Here is a 21,336-nt window from a genome sequence, read left to right on the forward strand (position 1 = left end):
TACACAGAGCCAGATGAAAACTTGCAGTGTGTGTTAAACAGCTAAAATTACAAAAATTGCGATTTAGGGTTTACTCTTAATGCAGCCATTACGGATTTTTTTTTACACATAAAATCAGTTTATATGGCTGGACATTCCCTGAATTCAGTTTAAGTACCTGGCCTGATGGTGTAACAGCAGCTGTGCCCTAGATGAGCGTCGAACCCACAACCGCTGGCTCAGCGAAATAACCAGCGTTCGATATAGGGAAAAAAAAGCCCCCACAATCCCCACCACAGGTTCGCCTCTTGTTCTTTTTTCTTTTTTTTCTGTTCTGCTTCCTCTGAAAGGCTGGAGGACAGGCACCGCAGGCCGCGGACACGCAAGCGAGCGTGCGGAGGCTCGTCTGTGGGGTCACGTCAGCGTGCCCTGTGGTGAAGCGGGCCATTCCGACTCACAGCAGACGGGTCTTTCCGTTGGCACTGAGCTGCAGGACCCTCGCACTAACCCCGCTCAGAACCCTCACACTGACCCCGCTCAGAACCCTCGCACTAACCCCGCTCAGAACCCTCGCACTGACCCCGCTCAGAACCCTCGCACTGACCCCGCTCAGAACCCTCGCACTGACCCCGCTCAGAACCCTCACACTGACCCGCTCAGAACCCTCCACTGACCCCGCTCAGAACCCTCGCATAACCCGCTCAGAACCCTCGCACTGACCCGCTCAGGACCCTCACACTGACCCCGCTCAGAACCCTCGCACTAACCCCGCTCAGAACCCTCGCACTGACCCCGCTCAGAACCCTCGCACTGACCCCGCTCAGAACCCTCGCACTGACCCCGCTCAGGACCCTCCACTGACCCCGCTCAGAACCCTCGCACTGACCCCGCTCAGAACCCTCGCACTGACCCCGCTCAGAACCCTCGCACTGACCCCGCTCAGAACCCTCGCACTGACCCCGCTCAGAACCCTCGCACTGACCCCGCTCAGAACCCTCGCACTGACCCCGCTCAGAACCCTCGCACTAACCCCGCTCAGAACCCTCGTCACTGACCCCGCTCAGAACCCTCGCACTGACCCCGCTCAGGACCCTCGCACTGACCCCGCTCAGGACCCTCGCACTAACCCCGCTCAGAACCCTCGCACTGACCCCGCTCAGAACCCTCCACTGACCCGCTCAGAACCCTCGCACTGACCCCGCTCAGAACCTCGCACTGACCCCGCTCAGAACCCTCGCACTACCCCGCTCAGGACCCTCGCACTGACCCCGCTCAGAACCCTCCACTGACCCGCTCAGAACCCTCGCACTGACCCCGCTCAGAACCCTCGCACTGACCCCGCTCAGAACCCTCGCACTGACCCCGCTCAGAACCCTCGCACTAACCCCGCTCAGACCTCACCTGGCCCGCTCACCCTCACATGCACCCGGTCAGAACCTCCACTGACCCCGCTAGCACCCTCACATGACCGCTTAGAACCCTCGCACTGACCCGCTCAGAACCTCTCGCACTGGACCCGCTCAGAACCCTCACACTGACCCCGCTCAGGACCTCACACTGACCCGCTCAGAACCCTCACACTGACCCCGCTCAGGACCCTCACACTGACCCCGCTCAGAACCCTCGCACTGACCCCGCTCAGAACCCTCGCACTGACCCCGCTCAGAACCCTCACACTGACCCCGCTCAGGACCCTCACACTGACCCCGCTCAGAACCCTCGCAATAACCCCGCTCAGAACCCTCGCACTGACCCTGCTCAGGACCCTCACACTGACCCCGCTCAGAACCCTCGCACTGACCCCGCTCAGAACCCTCGCACTGACCCCGCTCAGAACCCTCGCACTGACCCCGCTCAGAACCCTCGCACTAACCCCGCTCAGAACCCTCGCACTGACCCCGCTCAGAACCCTCGCACTGACCCCGCTCAGAACCCTCGCACTGACCCCGCTCAGAACCCTCGCACTGACCCCGCTCAGAACCCTCGCACTGACCCCGCTCAGAACCCTCTCACTGACCCCGCTCAGAACCCTCGCACTGACCCCGCTCAGGACCCTCGCACTGACCCCGCTCAGAACCCTCACACTGACCCCGCTCAGAACCCTCACACTGACCCCGCTCAGAACCCTCGCACTGACCCCGCTCAGAACCCTCGCACTGACCCCGCTCAGAACCCTCGCACTGACCCCGCTCAGACCAGTGGGCCGCGTCACCCTCTTTCACCACGGGGAGAAAGAAAACAGCTCCGTTTTCCTCGGTGCCTTTTACGCATTTCACATTTCTGGTGTGTGTGTGGTGTGTGCGTGTGTGTGGTGTGTTTATGTGTGTGTGACCCTGTGTGTGTTCTGTGTGATGTGTGTGTGCGTGTGTGTGTTCTGTGTGTGTGTGTGTGTATGTGTGCATGTGCGTGCGTGCATGTGCGTGCGTGTGTGGTGTGTGTCTGTGCGTGCGTGTGTGTTCTGTGTGTGGTGTGTGTGTGTGTGGTGCGTGCCTGTGTGTGTGGGTGGTGTGTGTTCTGCGTGTGGTGTGTGTGGTGCGTGTCTGTGTGTGTGTGTGTGTGCACGTGAGTGTTCTGTGTGTGTGTGCGCGTGTGTGTTCTGTGTGTGTGCGTGCGTGTGTGTTCTGTGTGTCGTGTGTGTGTGTGTGCGAGCCTGTTCTGTGTGTGTTTGTTCTCTGTGTGGTGTGTGTGTGTGAGCACATGTTCTGTTCTATGTGTGTGGTGTGTGTGTGTGTGTGTGCACGTGTGTGTTCTGTGCGTGCGCGTGTTCTGTGTTTGGTGCGTGTGTGTGTTCTGTGTGTGTATGTGTGCGTGTTCTGTGTTTGGTGCGTGTGTGTGTGCATGCAAATGAATTACATTTCAGCCATAGCAATGTTGTTTACTATTGTAATGTTTCGAGGTAATTAAAACAATTAAAGTTTTTTTTCTTTCTTTCTGGTGATCACTCTCTTGAATTGGACAATGCTTTAACCATGTTTGTTGTGATTTTATATCAGGACCAACCCTCTCACAGTATTATTATCTGTTAAAATTCAATGTGATGTAACATATGTTTTTCTGGATTGTTGTTTTGTTGTGGAGACCATCTGCAAAACAAAGTAAAACAAAATGTTGATATAGTAAACAATCTTGCTCAAAAATGAAAAAAATATGGTCATTAATAACGTGGTAGACCCTTGCAATAATTAAGTTTTATTCAGTTAAATGTTCGGTGTTAAATCAACACCAATAGAGTACATTTTACTCTGACAGAGTACATGTGGTCCTTATTGGACTCATAAACTGTAGTTATTTAACACTGATGTTTTCGTTTAGTGCGTCAACGTGTCCATAGAACGCGATTTTAAAACATGGATGCAAGGGTCTGCTTGGTTTCTTGTAGACTACGGGTATTGCATGTGCTCTTGTGGTTTCTTGGCCACATTTCTGAACTAGTAACCATCTCGTAGAGGGTGGTCGGATAAACAGGTCAGGGATGAATACCATGCATTTGGAACACATGTAACCGCGTGCGCGGACTGAAGCATTACTTCTATGAAGCTGTCGACATGATACCCTGCCTATTGCTGTTGGTGTGTGCTATTACACTAGATGGTAGGCCTATGTCCCTTTTTTCTGTTCATTTATTGATTATGGATTTTTTTGATTATAGAAATGTTCTAATCAGTTTGTGTTGTACCCACAATGCAAACCAATTCTCGCTATAACTGCGGTTTAGTTTCCATGTAAATACAATTGAACTGCAAATTTACATTAAATGTAATCTAAATTTTATTGAGTTATTATTATTGGCTGTTTGATTGATTGATTGGCTGATTGCCGTTTTTTAAAACACGTGTAACGTTTTTTTATTCGTCTGCAGCGGTCCAACAGTTTCCAGCGTTGATGGAGGTGGAGGCTGGTCGTACCGCCAGGTTAAAATGCAGCACGAATGGGATGCCTGCCACATATTGCTACACGATTATTTGGACTAGGGTCGATTCCAAGACAAATAAGCTTATTTCCTTAAAGAACGCCCCTAATTTTGTGAGCACCGTCGCCAGTGAACAAACCGAATGCTCCTTCGACATTAAAAACGCAACAGCTGACGACTCCGGGACTTACTACTGTTTGGTGGTGTACGGCAAAATGGTCTACATCGGCAACGGGTCAAATGTAATAGTGACACAAGGTGAAAAAAGGCATAGCTTACACATGAAAATAACACTGAATCTATTCATGGGTTTTTGGGATGTGTAAAATGGTGGCATATTAGTGTGCGTTTATACTGAATTTCAGATATTATTTTATTTTTACAAAATTGCGTAAGTAGGCCTAAATGGTCCAGTAGGCCCTTCACTTCGAACCAAAATTGTGACGGACTATAGCCGAGTTGCTTATCAGCATGTATTGCAATTTGCCTCTTAATATATTTATATTTTATATAAGGCTATACTTAATTTCTATATTTATAAAGTATACTCAACCCACCACTGGCGTGCATTCAAACGGCCATATGAAGTCCTGATTGCTTTCTACAACAGGAAGAAAAACTGCACCCCCTCCAATCGAAATCCTCGGGCCGTCGGGCGACGTCCACGGATCCTTTACCCGACTCTTGTGCATGATTGCCGGAGTCGTTCCGAAAGCTCGTATGTTCTGGGTCATAGACGGGCGAGAGAGAAGCGGATTCACCGATACCGTCTGGACAAAATACGGCGACGAGGTCGTGGAGTCCACCCAAAGCCAGGTGCTGGTTCCTGCGGAGCAGTGGGAGAGAGGAGCCGTCTGCACCTGCGTGGTGGAGTTTGACGGGAGGAACACTTCGAAAAGCGTGCAAAAAGGAGGTAAATCTTTAAATACGCAACGCATAACATTGCATTGCCCTTCAATTACCGGCATTTGACAAACCAGAGGGATTTACAATGAGAAGACAAGTGCATTAATACATGAAAGTAAAACATGATCTAATTATTATTATTATTATTAAAACTACTACCACAAATAACATAGGCCTACTTTTGAGGATGATTATGACAATATGATTATGTTCATACTATATATTATTACTGTAACTAAAATTATTATCACTGTTATCACTTCTTTTGTTGTTGTTGTTACTATCACTACAAATGAATGAGCTGAAAGCCAAATGGCCTTTAATGTTGTTCAAGCATGTTCTGTAATAACAGACCACTGGGAGGGATGCTATGCCACTGTGGCTGCGTACAGGGTTGTGGTGACTACCCTCTGTCTTCTCTCGTGGACAATGACCATCACAGCGGGCATTTGTTTCAGGAGAAAAAGAAATCGTAAGTGCTTGACTTTATTTGTGTGTGTGTGTGTGCCATGTTGCCGATAGGCCGATGGGATTTTCTTAAGAGTGAGTTGATAGTCTCAGTTATTCTCAATGAAAATTGTACACTCTTAATTGCATAAAATTTAACCCAGTGCTCACTTTTCATTTTCTTAATTTTATTTATAGACGAAGAGAAGAGGAGTAGGAGGATCACAGAGAAGTAAATTTGAAGGTGTTAAGGCACGTAGCAGGCCCTCTCATCCAGCACCACTTACACGGTTTACTTTTTTTTATTTTTTATTAATTTTTTACATATAATCCATTTATACAGTTAGATGTATAGTGACGGGATTCAGGGGTTTAGTACTTTGATCAGTGGTACAATGGCGTTGCCTCACCTTGGAATAGAGCCTACGACCTTTGGGTTGTGTTCTACACCTGAAAGGAATAAAACCTTTCGAGAATAAATTGAGTCTTGTTCAGCAACAGGGAGCAACAGGGCTGGTTTTCTTGGATGAGAAATTTATATACCAGCTTAACCCTTTCAACAGTAGGTTTTTTGGAATGTTTTTTTTGTTCTTCTAAATTCTAATCCAGTGTTCTAGAACCCCATTTCTTTAAATTACCAGTAGTGATTGTTACATCAGAATTAAAGTGTCCAGTTAAGAACATTCTAATTGTATATTTTATATCTTACACCTTAAATGGGATATGGCAGTGCTAAAAAAAAAAGGGGGGGGGGGGGGGCTTAAACTGTCAGACATTTTTCCCATGGCAAATGCTAACAGTATTTCTAATCAAAAAAATATCTGTTAACTTACATGTGTTAACCTTGTTTCTTTAGCAGTGGTTCAGTAGAAGCTTGGTTATTTTTATTCAGATTGTGACAATGTAATCTCATGTTTCTTTTAGCATTGTGCACTGTTGCTGATCATGTTTCTGTCATCAAATGGCTAGACTAAAAAAAAAAAATTTTTTCAAATCAAAGATCATTTGTTCTTTTGTTGTGGTTTTGTTTGTGATAATCAATGTGCACAAGCCGCTAGCACGTTTAATCAATTAATAATATACTGACAAATATATTGTTTAGCAATCATTTCTTGACCTTAGACATAAAATTGAAGTCAAGTCAAGTCAGTTTATTTATAAAGCACATTTAAAAACAACAGAAGTTAACCAAAGTGCTGTACAAGGAAAATAAAAATGCATAAAATAAATTAAATAAAAAGGTATAAAATACAATACACAAAGACAACATGCCAAGCATTAAGACCCAATGTAAAAAGGTGTCTTAATACGGGATTTAGAAGAGTCAGTGGAGGGGGAAGACCTAATAGAAAATGGTAGACTATTCCAAAGCCTTGGGGCAGCATTGGAGAAGGCACGGTCGCCCTTGGTTTTAAACCGGGACCGAGGAACAGACAGGAGCAATTGGTCAGAGGATCTAAGAGGCCTGGAGGTGGAATAGGGGCAAAAAATGCAGTGAAAGGCACTTCAAATATTGAGCATTTCTTGTTAAAATTCATAACGCTTCATATCACCACCATGGCTCTCAAAGTACTAGTTTAGGTCTACAACTGCATTATATATTTTAGGAAAGTTATTATTACTGAATTGGAGAGGCTGGAATTACACCCTAGACAGGTCTCCAATCTATCACAGGACTAGAAAAAAATTACTGACATAAAACACGTTTATAAATGGAATACTGTATAAAATAATACAAACCGTGAGTTAATTCGTTTTTTTAAATTGTTCTAGTGAAGTTCAGAAAATGTACTTTCGGAAACATTTTGACAGTTCTATATTATACCAGTAGAGGTCACTAATTACATCCCATCATGAACAGAAAGGTTTCTTTGAAAATACTAAGTTATACTTTATTGTACTTTTGATACCATTGAACCCATTAAAAACATGGAAACTTCTTATTTTAACGGATTGTATTATTTATTTAATGAGGAGAAACCGAAAACCAACGTCACAGCGTATTTATATCATCATATAATCCTATCGTCTCAGCCCAAGGCCAAGGGTGAAGATCTCACCGAAATTGAGATACATTTTAATATAGTTCGTTTTTTAGTAACTTATCTTTAAGATAACTCAACAAGCTGCGACGAGACTTGATTAAACGACGTGTAGCAGGCACGATTTGAACATCACACTTATGGACATTTATACTGATAACTGCATCATATAATCTGCTGTATGAAACAAAAATACAAATACCAGAAATTTAACTGAGCACGACTGGGCTCTAGAACTGAAAACTAATCTAACAATTTATTACACTGGTCTTCCGCTGTTTGTAATTTATTACAAACTGCTTGTGGTATTGTCACAAAAACTTAAGCACATATGAGCAGCACTTGCCTAATCCTGTTTGTATTTGGCGCCGTGTTCTAATTCTCAACGTTTTCCCACACTGCGTAATTCCGACTTTAGTTTTATTTCAGGGTGCTGTGTTTAAAGTTTAACTCTGTCCAATGTCTTTTTTTTCTTCTTTTTTTCCCGTCTGCTTCTGAGTCTTGCCTGTAGTTCGTATCCACCTTCCACCCCTAGGGCCCGCGTTTAATAGAAATCCTTAGTGGAAATTCATGAGAGGACGAGAAGCACTCCGCGCAGATTCCAAACCTTTCCTGTCACCCGCTTTCCGTCGGAAGGAGCGGCAGTTAGCCCAATCTCCGCTGCACGCAGCTACTTTCCCAAGCGCGCTAAGCACTTGATCGAACAGACTCGATGAAAGTAGCCGACACGCGTTTAAGAGATGCCATTATTTTGAAACCCGCGTCGACATTTTCACGGTGTTATTGATCATTGTTAATATTTTTTTGGGCGACACTTTTAGCTAATTTCACTCGCCCTGGGTTTGTTTTTTATTTTAACGTTTTGTCCACAAATGAGTTAAAATGATGTTTGTTATCTAAGGTAAATATATAAACATTTCATTTGATGGGCTACATGTACTATTGTCAATTTGATAAAGAAACAAGAAAATATCCAGCGGAGCCGTCTGAAAAGCTGCGAATGCCCTGCGAAGGTAAGATCTAAATATTCCAAATTGTGCTAAATGTTCAGTTTGCACCCTAAATCTAGACCGCTATATTTTTGTTCCGCTCACCTCTGTTTTGTGTTCCCAGGTGTGTGTTTTTCTTTATCGTACGTGCTCCAACGGTTAATTGTCCAAAACGTATGACAGGCTGAACGTTTTTTTTTTTTTTTTTTAACTTTACATTGCGTCTGTTGATTAATCTGCTAATCGTTTTTGTTCAGAGTAAATCGCATGGTAGGGATGACTTAACATTGAACGTACGTTTTGCTTTTATAATTGGTTACCGAAACAACTCTCTTCATTGTAGTAGCCTTCTTCATGTGCTGCAAATTCTACGGTCCAGTTAAATCTTTTCAACAGGCTTACCAGGATTTCAGCAAGCATATATAAAACATTTTATGAGGTCTAGCAACGCCATTCACAATAAAGGGCACTGCCTTAAGTGGTCTGTTAGTGACAATCAGGGCCAAACGCTCACACCTGAGGGATCCGTGGGATACGGAGATAACGTAGCCTACGCCAAATTCTGCGGTGTATCAATAACATTATTCTCTAGTCTCGCCAGAAACCAATCACCTTTGGTCAACTCTTATGATTGCGCATGGTATGTACGCCAAATGACGGCGATACAGCGCTTAAAAGCAGGGCGACCGCGAGGGGCAGAGGGCGAGTCATTGCACGTGCATCAATAGATTCGTTAGTTGAAGTCCCATGTGGGACACGGCTCTTTTTTTGGACAAAGGTCTCGCAGTGCAAACGATTATAGCAGGTTTCTCAGCGGTGACAGTGGGCTTCAGGACTATCTGCGCCCTCAGTTGTGAGCTCCGCCATACCTTTGCAGTCTGTCTCAGTGAATATAGTGATAACAGCGGAGCATATGTCTCTCGCATCAGGGGGATTCATCCATAACTGAGTGATATACCCCGTAAAATGCTTGGTATGTGACTCAGAAAGGGATTATAAGAGTTCAAGAGCGCCATCAATTCTCATGATTGCAGTTGATTTAATGATGAACATTTCACTGAGTAGCTTAATAGAATTAGGCCAATTAATTAGAAATATTTTAAACTCTTTTTTTCGCGTGGCAAGTAAAAACTTGGGAAACTAAGATCCCTGAAAATGTTGAACACATTACTAACCAAAATGTAGCGTGGAATCATACGAAAAAGGAATTTCAAAAATAATCAAATGTTTATTGTTAATTATGTTGGCCCTGTGCAGGAAATGTATTGGTGTCTAATGAGTAAAAAGCATTAAAAATAATCATTTGACCCAGTTCTGATGTGCGCTATGCAGTCAACCAGCAAATAGCGCTTCGCTTTCTAACTCGCATTCCGAAGGTCCAGGGAGTTCCGTTCTCCCCAGCATTAGCTCACCGAGTTCTCCACAGACACCCTCCCGGTGGAGCGCGGACAGGAAGTCAGTGGGAGGCGGCCCGTTGTTGTTTCCTGCTTAGACAGGGGCCTGGCGGGACTCGAGTTGTTTTCTCTCGCTGCGGGCCGCGAAGCTCCGAGTCAGTAATAATCGGAGTACGCGGGAGAGCTAGCACAGACGGACGCGGGCCGTTAGCGTCGGCGGGCGCGCTCCAGCTGTTGCCTGCTTTAGTCATTTCGGAGGGTTTCAGCGGTCTCCCGAGCCAGAACCCGCACATAGGTAAAGAAAGAAAGAAGAAAAAAACAAAAAACAGATGAGACTTCATTTTCGTTGTCATCATTACGAGCTGCGCTGCATTTCCCATATTTTTGTCTGCACCCCTTCACTGACAAGGTGAACTTAAAGTCTCACATTATTTTAGCCCTTTTATTAATGTGTTCAATAATATTTATTAACATTATTTATTTGCCGTTGATATACAACTTTTGGTCTACAGCAGCCTAAAGGACCATGGCTCAAACCTCAGGCATGTATCACAGCTGATTACCGTGTCAGTCCTCACGGAAGGTCACATCAGGCAGTTGCACCAGTTAAATGTCTGCATAGCTCACATGGCACATGCATGCCCCGCAGGCATGGTGTAAAACCTTTACAAACCCTCTGTAAACAAATACAGTGCTTTACGAAGGACATGCTGCATGCGCATTGTAAAGGAAGACGCGCAATTTGTAAAAGTCTGACTCCTGGTAGACATTCGGGACTTGGCTGTCGTCCTTATATTACATTAGGGCAGGGAAGAGGCCTTTTTTATAGGCCATGTTATCCGGTCCTGTATTTGTATATTTTCATATGATGTCTTCACAACCGTAACCCCCCCCCCCCCCCGAGTGCCAGGACAGGAGTGTGATTGGCTCCACTGCCAGGAGGTCTGGGTCTTTAGGAGTGATGTCATTGTGTTGTGCTCTGGAGATGGTGAAGGAGTTTTATAGGCTGAAGCCAATGGTTGTTCTAACTGGGCTTGTAACTCAGAGGTTGCTGGTTTGAATCCCAGTTGTGCATAAACCTTGTATCTGAAAAACTGAATTCTCCAGAACTGTGAAAAACACTTTCTGTTTAACCAATGACCATTGTGGTTTTGTCATTTCAGGAGTTTGACTTTATTAATTTCCGAGTTATGAAACGATGACCAGTACACAAGGCCAGATGAGAACTTGAAATGTGTGCTCAAAACAAATAACCAAAATGACAAAATAAAGAAGATGACGTGAAGTTCATGCACAGTGGGGAAGATGCGTACATTCCTCTGAAAAATAAAAAATTATTTTTTAAATTTAGTATGTATTTTTTCGGGACGGACACAGACCGATGGAGACAGATGTAGCTGACATATCTCTGTTGCCCAGATACCCAGAGAAGACAGGAAGTCCGTGCGGCCGGGTTGCCTTCGAACCCTGGGCTCTGACAGACACATCCATGCTGAGTCATTATTTATTTCCTGGTCAGTAGATATGCAGGATGTTGCCCAACGGTCCACTGGAACTCGCACGGCGAGCTCTGACACATCCATCCATGCCAGAGTCATTCCAAAGGCCATTTTTCCCTGTGGGTAGAATACGAGCAGGACGATAACCTGGGATCGGCTCAAAATGGTGCCCGGCTCTGCCGTGACTGGACTGTCTTTCCGTGTTTTCCATGCGCGGGGGTAACCTTTTTTATGTTTGTTCATCTCAGGTCAGGGGCTTTGTGATGGGACAGTCCCCCGGGTGCACAGAAAGAGGCTGTAAATAGTTTATATTTGTTTATATTTATGCCATGTTTTTTTTTATAAAGGGGAAGTTCACACAAAAATGAAATGAAGCTATGTTTCCACTTACCCCGAGTGATATTTATCCATCCTGATAGCTTTACTGAGATTTGATGGGTTTTCCCATGCTGTCCACAAGCTGACATTCCACCTGCTGCTCCAGCGAGCAGACAACAGTCCCCCGCCTGACCAGTGGGGGTCACTGATGAGCGCTGAGACCCAGTCAACCCTGGGTGGACTGAATCCCTCCCTCCCTGGAATTATGTTGTGTCCGGTTATTCCTGTAGCCTATTGGCTGCTCGTTTGAATCCGGACTGCAACTGAATCAGGACTCTGAACCGTTGGCGCAAGGCTGCTTTTCTCCTATGGCAGGTTGTGTAACCTTCACTAAAGTGATTTCGAATTTTTTTTATTACTACAAGCGCAAAGCAGCGCTTCACTTAGCCAGTTCCTGGCTTTGGGCTCGGGACCTGGGTGCTCATAAGCTGCTGCGTGGAACGTTAAACGCTCCTCCTAATGTAAAAAAGAGGTACACTCCAAATCGAAATGAACCGTAGCTAAGTTTTTAATATGAGAAAAAAGCAAATCCGTTCTTATCCAGCATTTCCATAGCAAATAACACGAGTGCTGCATGTGGACATTTTGCACTCAGTGCTAGCCACTGTGCTGAGCCACCAGTGTTAACAAAATCATAGCTTAATATTACTGAGGAAAAAGGCTGAAAAGCAAACTGCCAGTCTGCCCTAAATACAGAGACAGGAGAATCGACCGCCAAGCAAAGACCGGACTAAAAATATTTTTAAAATATAAATTGACACGGCAGCTTCTCCTCCAACGCTTACGTCTGCAAAACGCGGTTAAATTTTGACATGTATTTTAAAAAACAATAAAACCTCAAAATATATCCTCGATAATAAACGGATCACGTTTAAAAACAAGCAGCCTTTGTTAAAATAATCGGGCCTCCAATATGGCCGCCGCAAGCTTACGTAAGCCAGTGAACCGCGGGCAAAGGGCTGGGAGCAGATTTGAGGCAGGCTGTGGTTTCTTTTTGGGGATGGGGGGTGGTGGGTAGGGTGGGTGGGGGTTTTGTTCCCCTCCTTTCTTTCCATTTTCTCGCTGGAATATTGTCAGGCCGGGCCAGGCTGGCCGTCGTCTTCATTTTGGGTGAGCGGACGGGGCGGGACGCAGGGTGCATTTTGGGTGAGAAAACGGGACGGGACGGGGGGTGCATTTTGGGTGAGCGGACAGGACGGGACGCAGGGTGCATTTTGGGTGAGCAAACGGGACGGGACGGGGGGTGCATTTTGGGTGAGCGGACGGGACGAGGGGTGCATTTTGGGTGAGTGGACGGGAAGGGACAGAGGGTGAGATGTGCCCACACGCGTATGCACAGAGGGTCTGTTCTGCAGTTGTTGGTGTCATAGTGGCTGCCAGTGGGAAAGTGATGGGGGGGAATTTGGGGTCTGTTCGCCTCTGTGGTTTCCTTTCCGGGACGGGAGCTGGAGTGGGGGCCTGGATCGCCCCTCCTCCCCCCCTCACGGTGTGGAAATGCAGAGCTGTTGAAGAGGAGTGCTCCATCCCCACGGCGACTAAAGTTCCCCCCCCCTCATTGGCCCCTGAGAGTTTGGTGTCTCTCGTTAAGGAGCTTTGTTGTCGGACCAGTGGCCTTCCAGAACGGTGTCCTCCTCAGACGTCTGGCTCACGCTGTCTCATGGGCTCCGGCGACATGGGGCTTTGGAACGAAATCCCTCGTTCCCCCTGGTTACGGCCCTAGAGCTCCGCCAGCAGACGTGTTGGCGGGTTCCAGGGAGCGCTAAAACGTGGTTTTGCGAGCCTCTCCGAGCCCACGAGCACGGCTAGTGTCCAGGCCTCGCGACAAACATGGAGAATTAGCCTCTGAAAGCCTTTCATTGCTGTAGAAGTGAAATGCAGAGAAAAGAAAGGAACATCTAGGAGATTAGGAGCTAAATAACTGTGGTGCTCTCTCTCTATGTCCCCCTGAGCTTGGGCTAGGAGCGGTGTGCTGCTGTAACAGCAGTGTAGGTTTTGGGTGCTAGCTGGAGCACTATCTGTCTGTCTGTCTGACTGCCTGACCAGCTAACAGAATGTTCTCACAATGTTGCTGGAATGTTGTGTGAATGATCTAACATCGGCACTACATGGCAGCAACATCGTGAGAACGTTTTGTGTTAGCTGGGTATCTATCTGTCGCATTCTCTCTCCCCCAGTCTCCCTCTCTCTCTGTCTCTCTGCCTCTCTCTCTCGCTCTCTCTCTGTCTATGCCTGGGGTATTGTGCAGGTCATGGGGTTGTGGTTCTTTGTCTTCTGTTCTTTGTCTTTGAGGTCTTGTGAAGGTTGGTGGAATGGTGAATAAAGCAGACCTTAAAAGTCAAAGTCTCTCTCTCTCTCTCTCTCCCTCTGTCTCTCTGCCTCTCTCTCTCTCTCTCTCTGTCTCTCTCTGTCTGCCTCACTCTTCCTCTCCTCTCTCTCCCACTCCTCTCTCTCTCTCTCTCTCTCTCTCTCTCTCTGGCTGTGGCGTTTCTACCACAAACCTGAGGAACAGGATGCTTCCCCTCCGGCAGTCCGCAGGGTCTACACTCAAGATGTTTCCTTCCCTCTTCCCGCTGTTTTGTTGATTTTACACTCCGGTTTACTCCCTGGCACTTCCTCAAAGGAATAAAGAAAAAAAAGATGGTGAGAGGGGAGGCAGCAATGGAGCTGGCAAATATACAGCGCCCACTAGTGGCCAACCGCCAGTACAGCTGTTCATCCGCTACCGCCTACAGCTGTCCACTGGAGAGTTGAGGTGAGCCATTCGAGGAATGGATCAGCCATTAACCCATTTAAGTCTCTAATCACTCTTTTTCCGTCTGAATATTTTTTGGATGACTATAGATGCTTATGTAGGAAATCTCTGGGAAGGATCTGGGCATTAATGGGTTAAAAGAATGCAGAATAGTTGCAGGGGAGCGGCCCTGCCGCCGGTGGGCCGCCGCTTCACTGCTGGTGGGCGGCTGGTAACCGACGGCGGTCCGATGGGCGCTCGCTCGCTGGAAGAGTACCCTGGTTGCGCTGTGAAAGCAGGCTAACAGTTTTATTTTTTTTCCCCAAACGGTTGTATTTTCACATTTACGCAGAATTAATTGGATTGCCGGGTAACAGCATCGTGAGCAGGCTTCTGATTGGCTGGAGGAATGAAACGGCAGAACGCCACCTGTGGCTGCCCTGGCGGCTGTTGCTCTGGAGAATCCATTGGGGTTCATCTTTAGGGTTTCAGGGTTCATCTCTAGCCTTACAGGCAGAGTTTGTGGGAGGTTAACCGGGACAGGAAGGGTGGACTTGTGCCTGTATGTTAAAAACGCTCAGATTAGGGCTGCATATGGTGGAGATTTATTCCACCCGCGCCCAATAAATAGATCATATTAATAAAGAACATATTTCCTCCTCACACTCCAAAAGGTCTGTAAACGAGAGGGGTAAAAAAAAAAAGGAAGAATTTACTGGCAAAGCTAGAGTTTCCTGGAGAAAGGGGGGGGGGGGGGGGGGGGGGGGAGTGAGAGACATATATATCAGAGTGAGAGAAAGACAAAACAGAGGTGGGTCGAGAGAGAGAGAAAAGGGAGGGATAGAGACACAGGAGGGAAAAAGGAGGAGAGAGGGCAGAGCTTAAACATTTATAAGGCCAGCCTAATTCAATAAGATCCCCATAAAGCAGACAGGGACGAAACAATGCGTACTGTATGGCTGAACTGCCTGTGTTTTTGTAATTGTAATGGTTACGTTTAAATTTGACACAGAGCAGTACGGTGTGTGGGCTGCCCGGTGCTCTGTGTTCTTCCAGATAACTCCAGCTCAGTTGTGCTGTTGTTGTCTTCGCGCTATTCGAGGCCGTTGCGCGAAAAAACGGGATTGTCAGCCAATCGGTTTACAGTGGCGGATTAGGGGGCAGGCCTAATTTGGGGTCGACTCGCAATTTTGAGAGTTATGAAAGCGGGTCAGGAAGAAAAGAACCCCTGGAGCAGTTATTCATTGCGCGTGTCGGTTGTAATGCCACTTAAATAGTACATAAATAGGTGCTTTCGCACTCAGAAACTGGGTTAAATTTTTTCCCATAAAACTGTCTGAGCTGCTGCTTGGTTTTTTGCTGATTTCTCTGACTGGTGCTGAACTTGACACAAGGCCCGAAACCTCACTCACCCTAAACAAAGCGGTCACTGCCTGTGATAGGTGTCCGCTTTATAAACATGGGATAAACGTGGCGAGCGAACGGTTGAGTGATTTGCTGATTGGAGCCGGGGTGGCGGGGGGGTGTCGTTCCGCCCGTACGGTCAGTTTGGCAGGACTCCCGAAGGAAGCGCCTGTCTGCTTTGCCGGGGCGTTGTCAAACGGAGCCGGTCTTGTGACTCTTTAGTCTCTGGCCAGCCCACCCCCCGCCACCACCGCCATCTCTGCCCGCATCCCATACCCCTGCTGGTGACCCTGCCAGATCCGGGGCTTCTGCAGAGGGGAGGGGGTCTGTGTCTGTCCCCCAGGGTGGACGGTAAGGCCCCTCAGAGATTTGCAGAGGGGTGGGGGAGGGGTTGAGATTTCTGATAATCCTGTTATTTAAATACAGTTCATTTCATCATGACGTCTCTCTCTCTCAAATTCAAATTTTCTCTACCTTTTCTCTCTGTCTCTCTCTCTCTTTCCCTCTCCTCTGTCTCTCTCTGTCTGCCTCACTCTTCTTCTCCTCCCTCTCCCACTCTTCTATTTCTCTCTGTCTCTCTCTCTCTCTCAAATTCAAAAATTCAAATTTTCTCTCTCTCTACCTCTCCTCTGTCTCTCTCTGTCTGCCTCCTCTCTCCCCTCTCCACTCTTCTCTCTCTCCTCTCTTCTCCGCTCTCTCTCTCTCTCTCTCTCTCTCTCTCTCTCTCTCTCTCTCTCTCCTCCTCTCTCTCTCTCTCTCTCTCTCTCTCTCTCACTCTCCTCTCTCTCTCTCTCTCTCTCTCTCTCTCTCTCTCCTCTTCTCCTCTCTCTCTCTCTCTCTCTCTGTCTCTCAGCCCCATGCATAAATCCCCTCTCACAGAGTGTCTGTCTGTGGGGCTGGTGTGAAATGCGTGTGGCCCCCAGGCGGGCGGGGCTAGTGGGGCCCGCTGGTCCGCAGACGGCACTCTGACGCGCTCCTGCGGCAGTCCGAGCCGCTTCGCCGCGTCACGCTGCGTCCGGCGGCTCCTCAGCGGCCGCCCGTCTCCCAGGGTTACGCAGGGCGCTCGTACGCCGCAGCGCCCGTGTCTCACCAGCTGGGGACGTCTTCTGAGGAATGAAGAATTCAGTCTTTCAGAACAAAACTTTATTGTCCACAAAAAGTGGAAATTTGCCATCGGCTTCACAAAGTTGGTTCAAAGAAACAATGAATACGTAAATAAATCATGAATAAAAAAATTTAATTAAAAGAAGGAGAGGTGGAGAAGAGTGATGTTTTTGACCAGTGCTGCCCCCTGCAGGCAGTGTGAAGAAGACCATGCAGATGAAGACCCATCAGAAGGACGTTCGGTGCATTTCTTTGGCAATCGGCTCCTCTGTACTCCAGCCATGACTGCCGAGCATTCATCACGTCCTGGAAAGAGAGCGATGAGCTGGGGGAGGGAAAGGAGAGGAGAACGGAAAGAGGGAGGGAGGGAGAGAGGGACTGGAGAGGAAGCGCAGATTAAGGCCTGTGCCATGGTGGAGCAGGTCGTGTCAGTCAGCGGTGCGGTTGCCACGGTGACGCCGCGGTCCCTGGACGTCCGCCCAAGGCCCCTGCGTTTGTTTGGAGACGCGTGAACGCGAAAACAGCATGTGCCCCGAGCCTGTGTGTGAATGTGTGTGTGTGTGTACATGTGTTTGCGGTCCTCAGATCTCTGAAGCCACAGTTATGCTGTTTGTGGTTGCACTCTGAGTGGGGTGTGCGTGCACACATGCAGACACACACACACACACACACACTCACACTCACACTCACACACACTCTCACACTCACACACACTCACACACGCACACACACAGACAAGCGGTCGAAGCCGAGCAGCCCTAGATAAACACGAGGCAGTGAGACACCAGGGACACGGGCCCGCTCTGTGGTTCGACAGCTCCAGTAGACCCGGGTCGTGCCTCACCTCCTGCTGTGCGCCAGTGCTGACCTTGCAGTTTAAACATGGTGCCTAATGTTTAATCGCTTTTGTTCATTCACTGAGTGTTGCGCAGTTACGCAGCCTATAAAGTAACAGGCCACGCTTTGCACCGTGGGAGAGGGCGGGGGGATGTCTCCTAATTAGGCTTTATGAGAGTGCTTGGCTGGATGGGCCACCTGTTTCTCAAAACCCCCCTGGGATTCCTATTGGGCACGGCCGACCAGACGCTTTCCCAGAGTTTAATTGCCTTACTGACTTCAGCGTAGTGTGTCACACCGGTCCAGAACACAGGCAGCACAGGTTCGAATGTGCTGTGGTGGCACAGCAGAACTCCGGCTGCAGTGATGATGACCTCACTCTCTGGCCTGTGAGTGTCATGTGACCTTCAGTGAGTGTAAAGGGGGGGGGGGGGGAGTGCAGCAAGTTCCGCTGCCATGTTCTGAGCCTCGTTATTTTTTTAAACAGACTGCTGGCGGGACCGCGGAGCCGTTGGCGGGAAAGGGTTAAAAGCGCGGCGGTCAGGCGGTTGCTCTTGCTGGGGTTCACTGGGGTAGAAAAGGACAGGCACCCATACGCGCGGAGCGGAGGGGGCTGTGGCGGATTGGGGGGGGCGGGGGGCTGAGGGGAGGAGAGGAGGGGGTGGCGGTTCGGGGCGGGGGCTGGGATGAGGGGAGGAGGGGGTGGGGGTTTGGGGGTCGGGGTTGGGAGGAGGGGGTGTATCCTGTTTTTGTTGGACGGGCGGGGCAGCGCGAGACGGGGCCTGCGGAGACTCAGGGGAGCGCCTGCTCCACTTTCCGCCGCGGCGGCCCGAGCGAGAGCAGCGCTGCGCGGCTCTGGCGGCTCCGGCGGCGCTGGCGGGCGACGCCAACATGAGGTCACCGTTTTAAATACCGCCGGTCTGAGGGAGGGAAGCGGAGGAACTGAGCGTGACTCCGCCCCGCGCCGAGCGCCACAGCGCCTTAGGTAAGCTGTCTTTGTTCATTAGAGGCTAATTAGGTCACGCGGAGGCAGCTGGGAAAACCTGGCCTGGATCTGTGGCCCTCCGGGGACCAGGATCGGATGATCTCACCTCAGGATATCAGTCCTGCATTTGCATGTATCTTTAGGCATTTAACGGACACTCTTATCCGCTTGCACGCGGGTCCGCGGGGAGACCATCTGTTTGGAAAGCCCGGTAGTGTGTGTCAGCGTGGCGGGCTCGCTGCTGAGACCTCCGCTGTCGATTCTGGAGATCGCGGACGAGCACGCGGTCTCCTCCGATGCCCGTGACTCCAGGCCGCTGCTTCTTAGCGCTCTGCGGTGGGACACGTCCGGCTCGTGCGGACGCACTTTGGCGGTAAGGCGCTTCCTGTGCAGCGCACGAGGCAGACAGACTGCGGGTGCCCCATTGGCCAGCAGGGGTCGCTGGTGCGCGATGAGATGCTGTTGTGTTGACCGACCAGAAGCCTCCCATCCCAGGGAGACACTAAGACCACGTCTGAAACAGCCTTCTAACTACAGCGTCTACTAAACATACTGTCTACTGTTTAGCACATATTTTTTTACATCATAGCATTTCACAACGGTACTGCAGAAGTGTTGTATGCCCTTGTAGGAAAAAATGGCCCCGCCTGTTCCTCTCTGATTTCTGGGACATCCCACTGGGACCTCGTAGGTTTACTTCCTGAAAAGTGTGCTCTCGAATACACTGAGAGAAACCCCCAGAAAAAAGTATGTCATCCAGGGATTTCAAGTACACTACATTTAGAGGAAATCTGACCTACTTGTATACTCAATAGTAGGCAAGTAAGCCCTTTCGGACACAACCTAGATTGTATGTAGCCCAGCAAGGTGGATCGCCACAGTCGCCGTGGTCACAGTGTGGGTTCTGAACCAGACTGCAGGGCCATCTGCACTATCTGTGCCTTAACGGGACTAGCCACCCAGCAACCATACTCATTTTTAGAAGTGTATTTAAGTATTTTATTAGCATATTTGGTATGTTTTAGCGTACATTTAATCATTGCAAAAAACAAAAAAAGTCGATCTCAACAAGTATATTAGTCTTGTATTTAGACCAGCTAATATTTTCTGCTTGAGAGAAAAAAATAGATTGTAAGTCTCATTAGAAGACAGATTTTTTCAGTGCAGAGATCTGACAGTATTTTTAGATGAAGACGAGGCTTCGTTGTCGAAGGGAGGAATTTTGTTGGCAGCATCAGTATCATTGTATTCAACAGCCTCAAAACTGTGAGCATTCAATTTTTAATATAATGGGACTAATAAATTTGTTTTTCAGGGAAGCTATCAGGAATTACTGATGTAGGACTACAGCCTGGGGACTTAAGAGCCGACATGTTAATTCGTCCGCAAATTAATGTTTTATTGTTTTCACTCCCTTGAGGGTTATGAATCTTTTCTTGACTTTCGGCCAAAATCGTAACGTTAATCTCCAATGGGTGGATTTCACGAGTCTCCACCTCAACGTAATTCTTCTACGATAGTAATATTAATCTCTCAGTTCGACTGTGGCAACAGACCAAGAGGGGATAGGCCTAATGTCAAATCCATACTAGTTAATCCTCACTGGATGTTCTATAAGATCGTATTTATATTTAGTATCTTTGGTTTCAGTGAAATAAAGTTAAGTGTAGGTTACTACTGTACACAATAATAATAATAACAACAACAGCAACAACAATGATAATAATAAAAATTAACAACAACGACAACTACAATGATAATAATAATAATAATAATAATATTGAGGTGCTGAAGAAGCTGGGCATAATTCAGTATAACTGATGGCATTTCCTACTGGAGGCTGAAATGGAGGAAAGGGATTTTCAGCTGTTTCTGTTCCAGGGACCAACACCAATGCTCAAATACATCCAGGGGACCCACATCATAACTTACTAAGCCTTATATTTTAACCCTGTGTACGATCACAAATGTGTGATTAGAATGTTCTTAACTGAACGTTATAACGCTGATGTGAGAATCACTGCTGGTAACTGTGAAAACAATGGAGTTCTAGAACACTGACCAATAATTTAGAAAAAAGTGTTCCAAAAAAAAAAACAAATTACAGTCAAAAAGGCTTTATGAAGATCACAGACGGAATAGGCGGTGAGAGTGATCGTGGACTCCCGAAAGTATCTTTCTGTTGGAAAAACCCCGAGCATATGGGTTGTGATTATCGTGGGATGAAAATAACAAGCCTCGATTTAATGATCCAATACGTGTGGTGACGGGGGTTCATGCACCCTCTCTGAACTGCGTGACAGGAAATCTGTTACTGTAATCTGTGTAATACCGTAGCTGAGAATCATTCATTTTGGTGTAATGAGAGACGTGCACTTTGGCCGATGGTTTTACTGTGTACATATGAATGGCATCTTTTTGTCCCCCCAAAGAACACATTGAGTGATCCAATGTAAAGACTCGGCCGAAGGCTTCCCTAAACCCTGAGTTCCTATTGGGCCTGCCAGAATTTGCCCTGGCTGATCTTCCCGGTAACCAGAATCAGTTAAACAGTGCATTAGCAATGTTAAAGAAATTACAGGGCAACTTAGAATGTACAGTAGGCAACATGTGAGTTGAGAATCTTTTTATCATCTAATTCTTGTGCACACACATGCAGACACACTCATCAATATGCACACACACGCACATACACACACACACACATGCACTCGCACTCACACATATGCAC

General features: G+C 47.5%; 1 protein-coding gene and 2 long non-coding RNA genes across 4 annotated transcripts; 1 reads left to right on the forward strand and 2 right to left on the reverse strand.

The window, feature by feature from the left end:
* Positions 1-2,598: 2,598 nt before the first annotated feature.
* LOC135260264 (uncharacterized) lies at positions 2,599-4,587 on the reverse strand. The gene is made up of 2 exons (XR_010331523.1): positions 4,447-4,587; positions 2,599-3,062 (listed from the first exon to the last, which is right to left on the reverse strand). It is a non-coding gene; the product is annotated as an uncharacterized LOC135260264 (long non-coding RNA).
* LOC135260257 (uncharacterized) lies at positions 3,205-8,128 on the forward strand. Its single transcript, XM_064345508.1, has 5 exons — positions 3,205-3,570; positions 3,839-4,147; positions 4,500-4,802; positions 5,130-5,267; positions 5,441-8,128. Exons 1-5 carry the CDS (start codon positions 3,525-3,527, stop codon positions 5,476-5,478), a joined length of 834 nt encoding a protein of 277 aa, XP_064201578.1. The 5' UTR covers positions 3,205-3,524; the 3' UTR covers positions 5,479-8,128.
* On the reverse strand, positions 6,379-8,723 carry LOC135260259 (uncharacterized). 2 transcript variants are annotated; one of them, XR_010331517.1, is made up of 2 exons: positions 8,571-8,723; positions 6,379-6,707 (listed from the first exon to the last, which is right to left on the reverse strand). It is a non-coding gene; the product is annotated as an uncharacterized LOC135260259 (long non-coding RNA). The 2 variants fall into 2 exon arrangements; XR_010331516.1 differs by having other exon boundaries at positions 8,379-8,722.
* Positions 8,724-21,336: the final 12,613 nt, after the last annotated feature.

Source organism: Anguilla rostrata, chromosome 8 (assembly GCF_018555375.3).
Source record: "Anguilla rostrata isolate EN2019 chromosome 8, ASM1855537v3, whole genome shotgun sequence".
NCBI classification, from domain to species: domain Eukaryota; kingdom Metazoa; phylum Chordata; class Actinopteri; order Anguilliformes; family Anguillidae; genus Anguilla; species Anguilla rostrata.

Coding starts and splice junctions, on each gene's coding strand:
- LOC135260257 (XM_064345508.1), top strand. CDS start 3,525: ATGATACCCTGCCTATTGCTGTTGGTGTGTGCTATTACACTAGATG. Junction 3,571..3,838: donor GTGTGCTATTACACTAGATG/GTAGGCCTATGT, acceptor ATTCGTCTGCAG/CGGTCCAACAGTTTCCAGCG. Junction 4,803..5,129: donor GAAAAGCGTGCAAAAAGGAG/GTAAATCTTTAA, acceptor ATGTTGTTCAAG/CATGTTCTGTAATAACAGAC.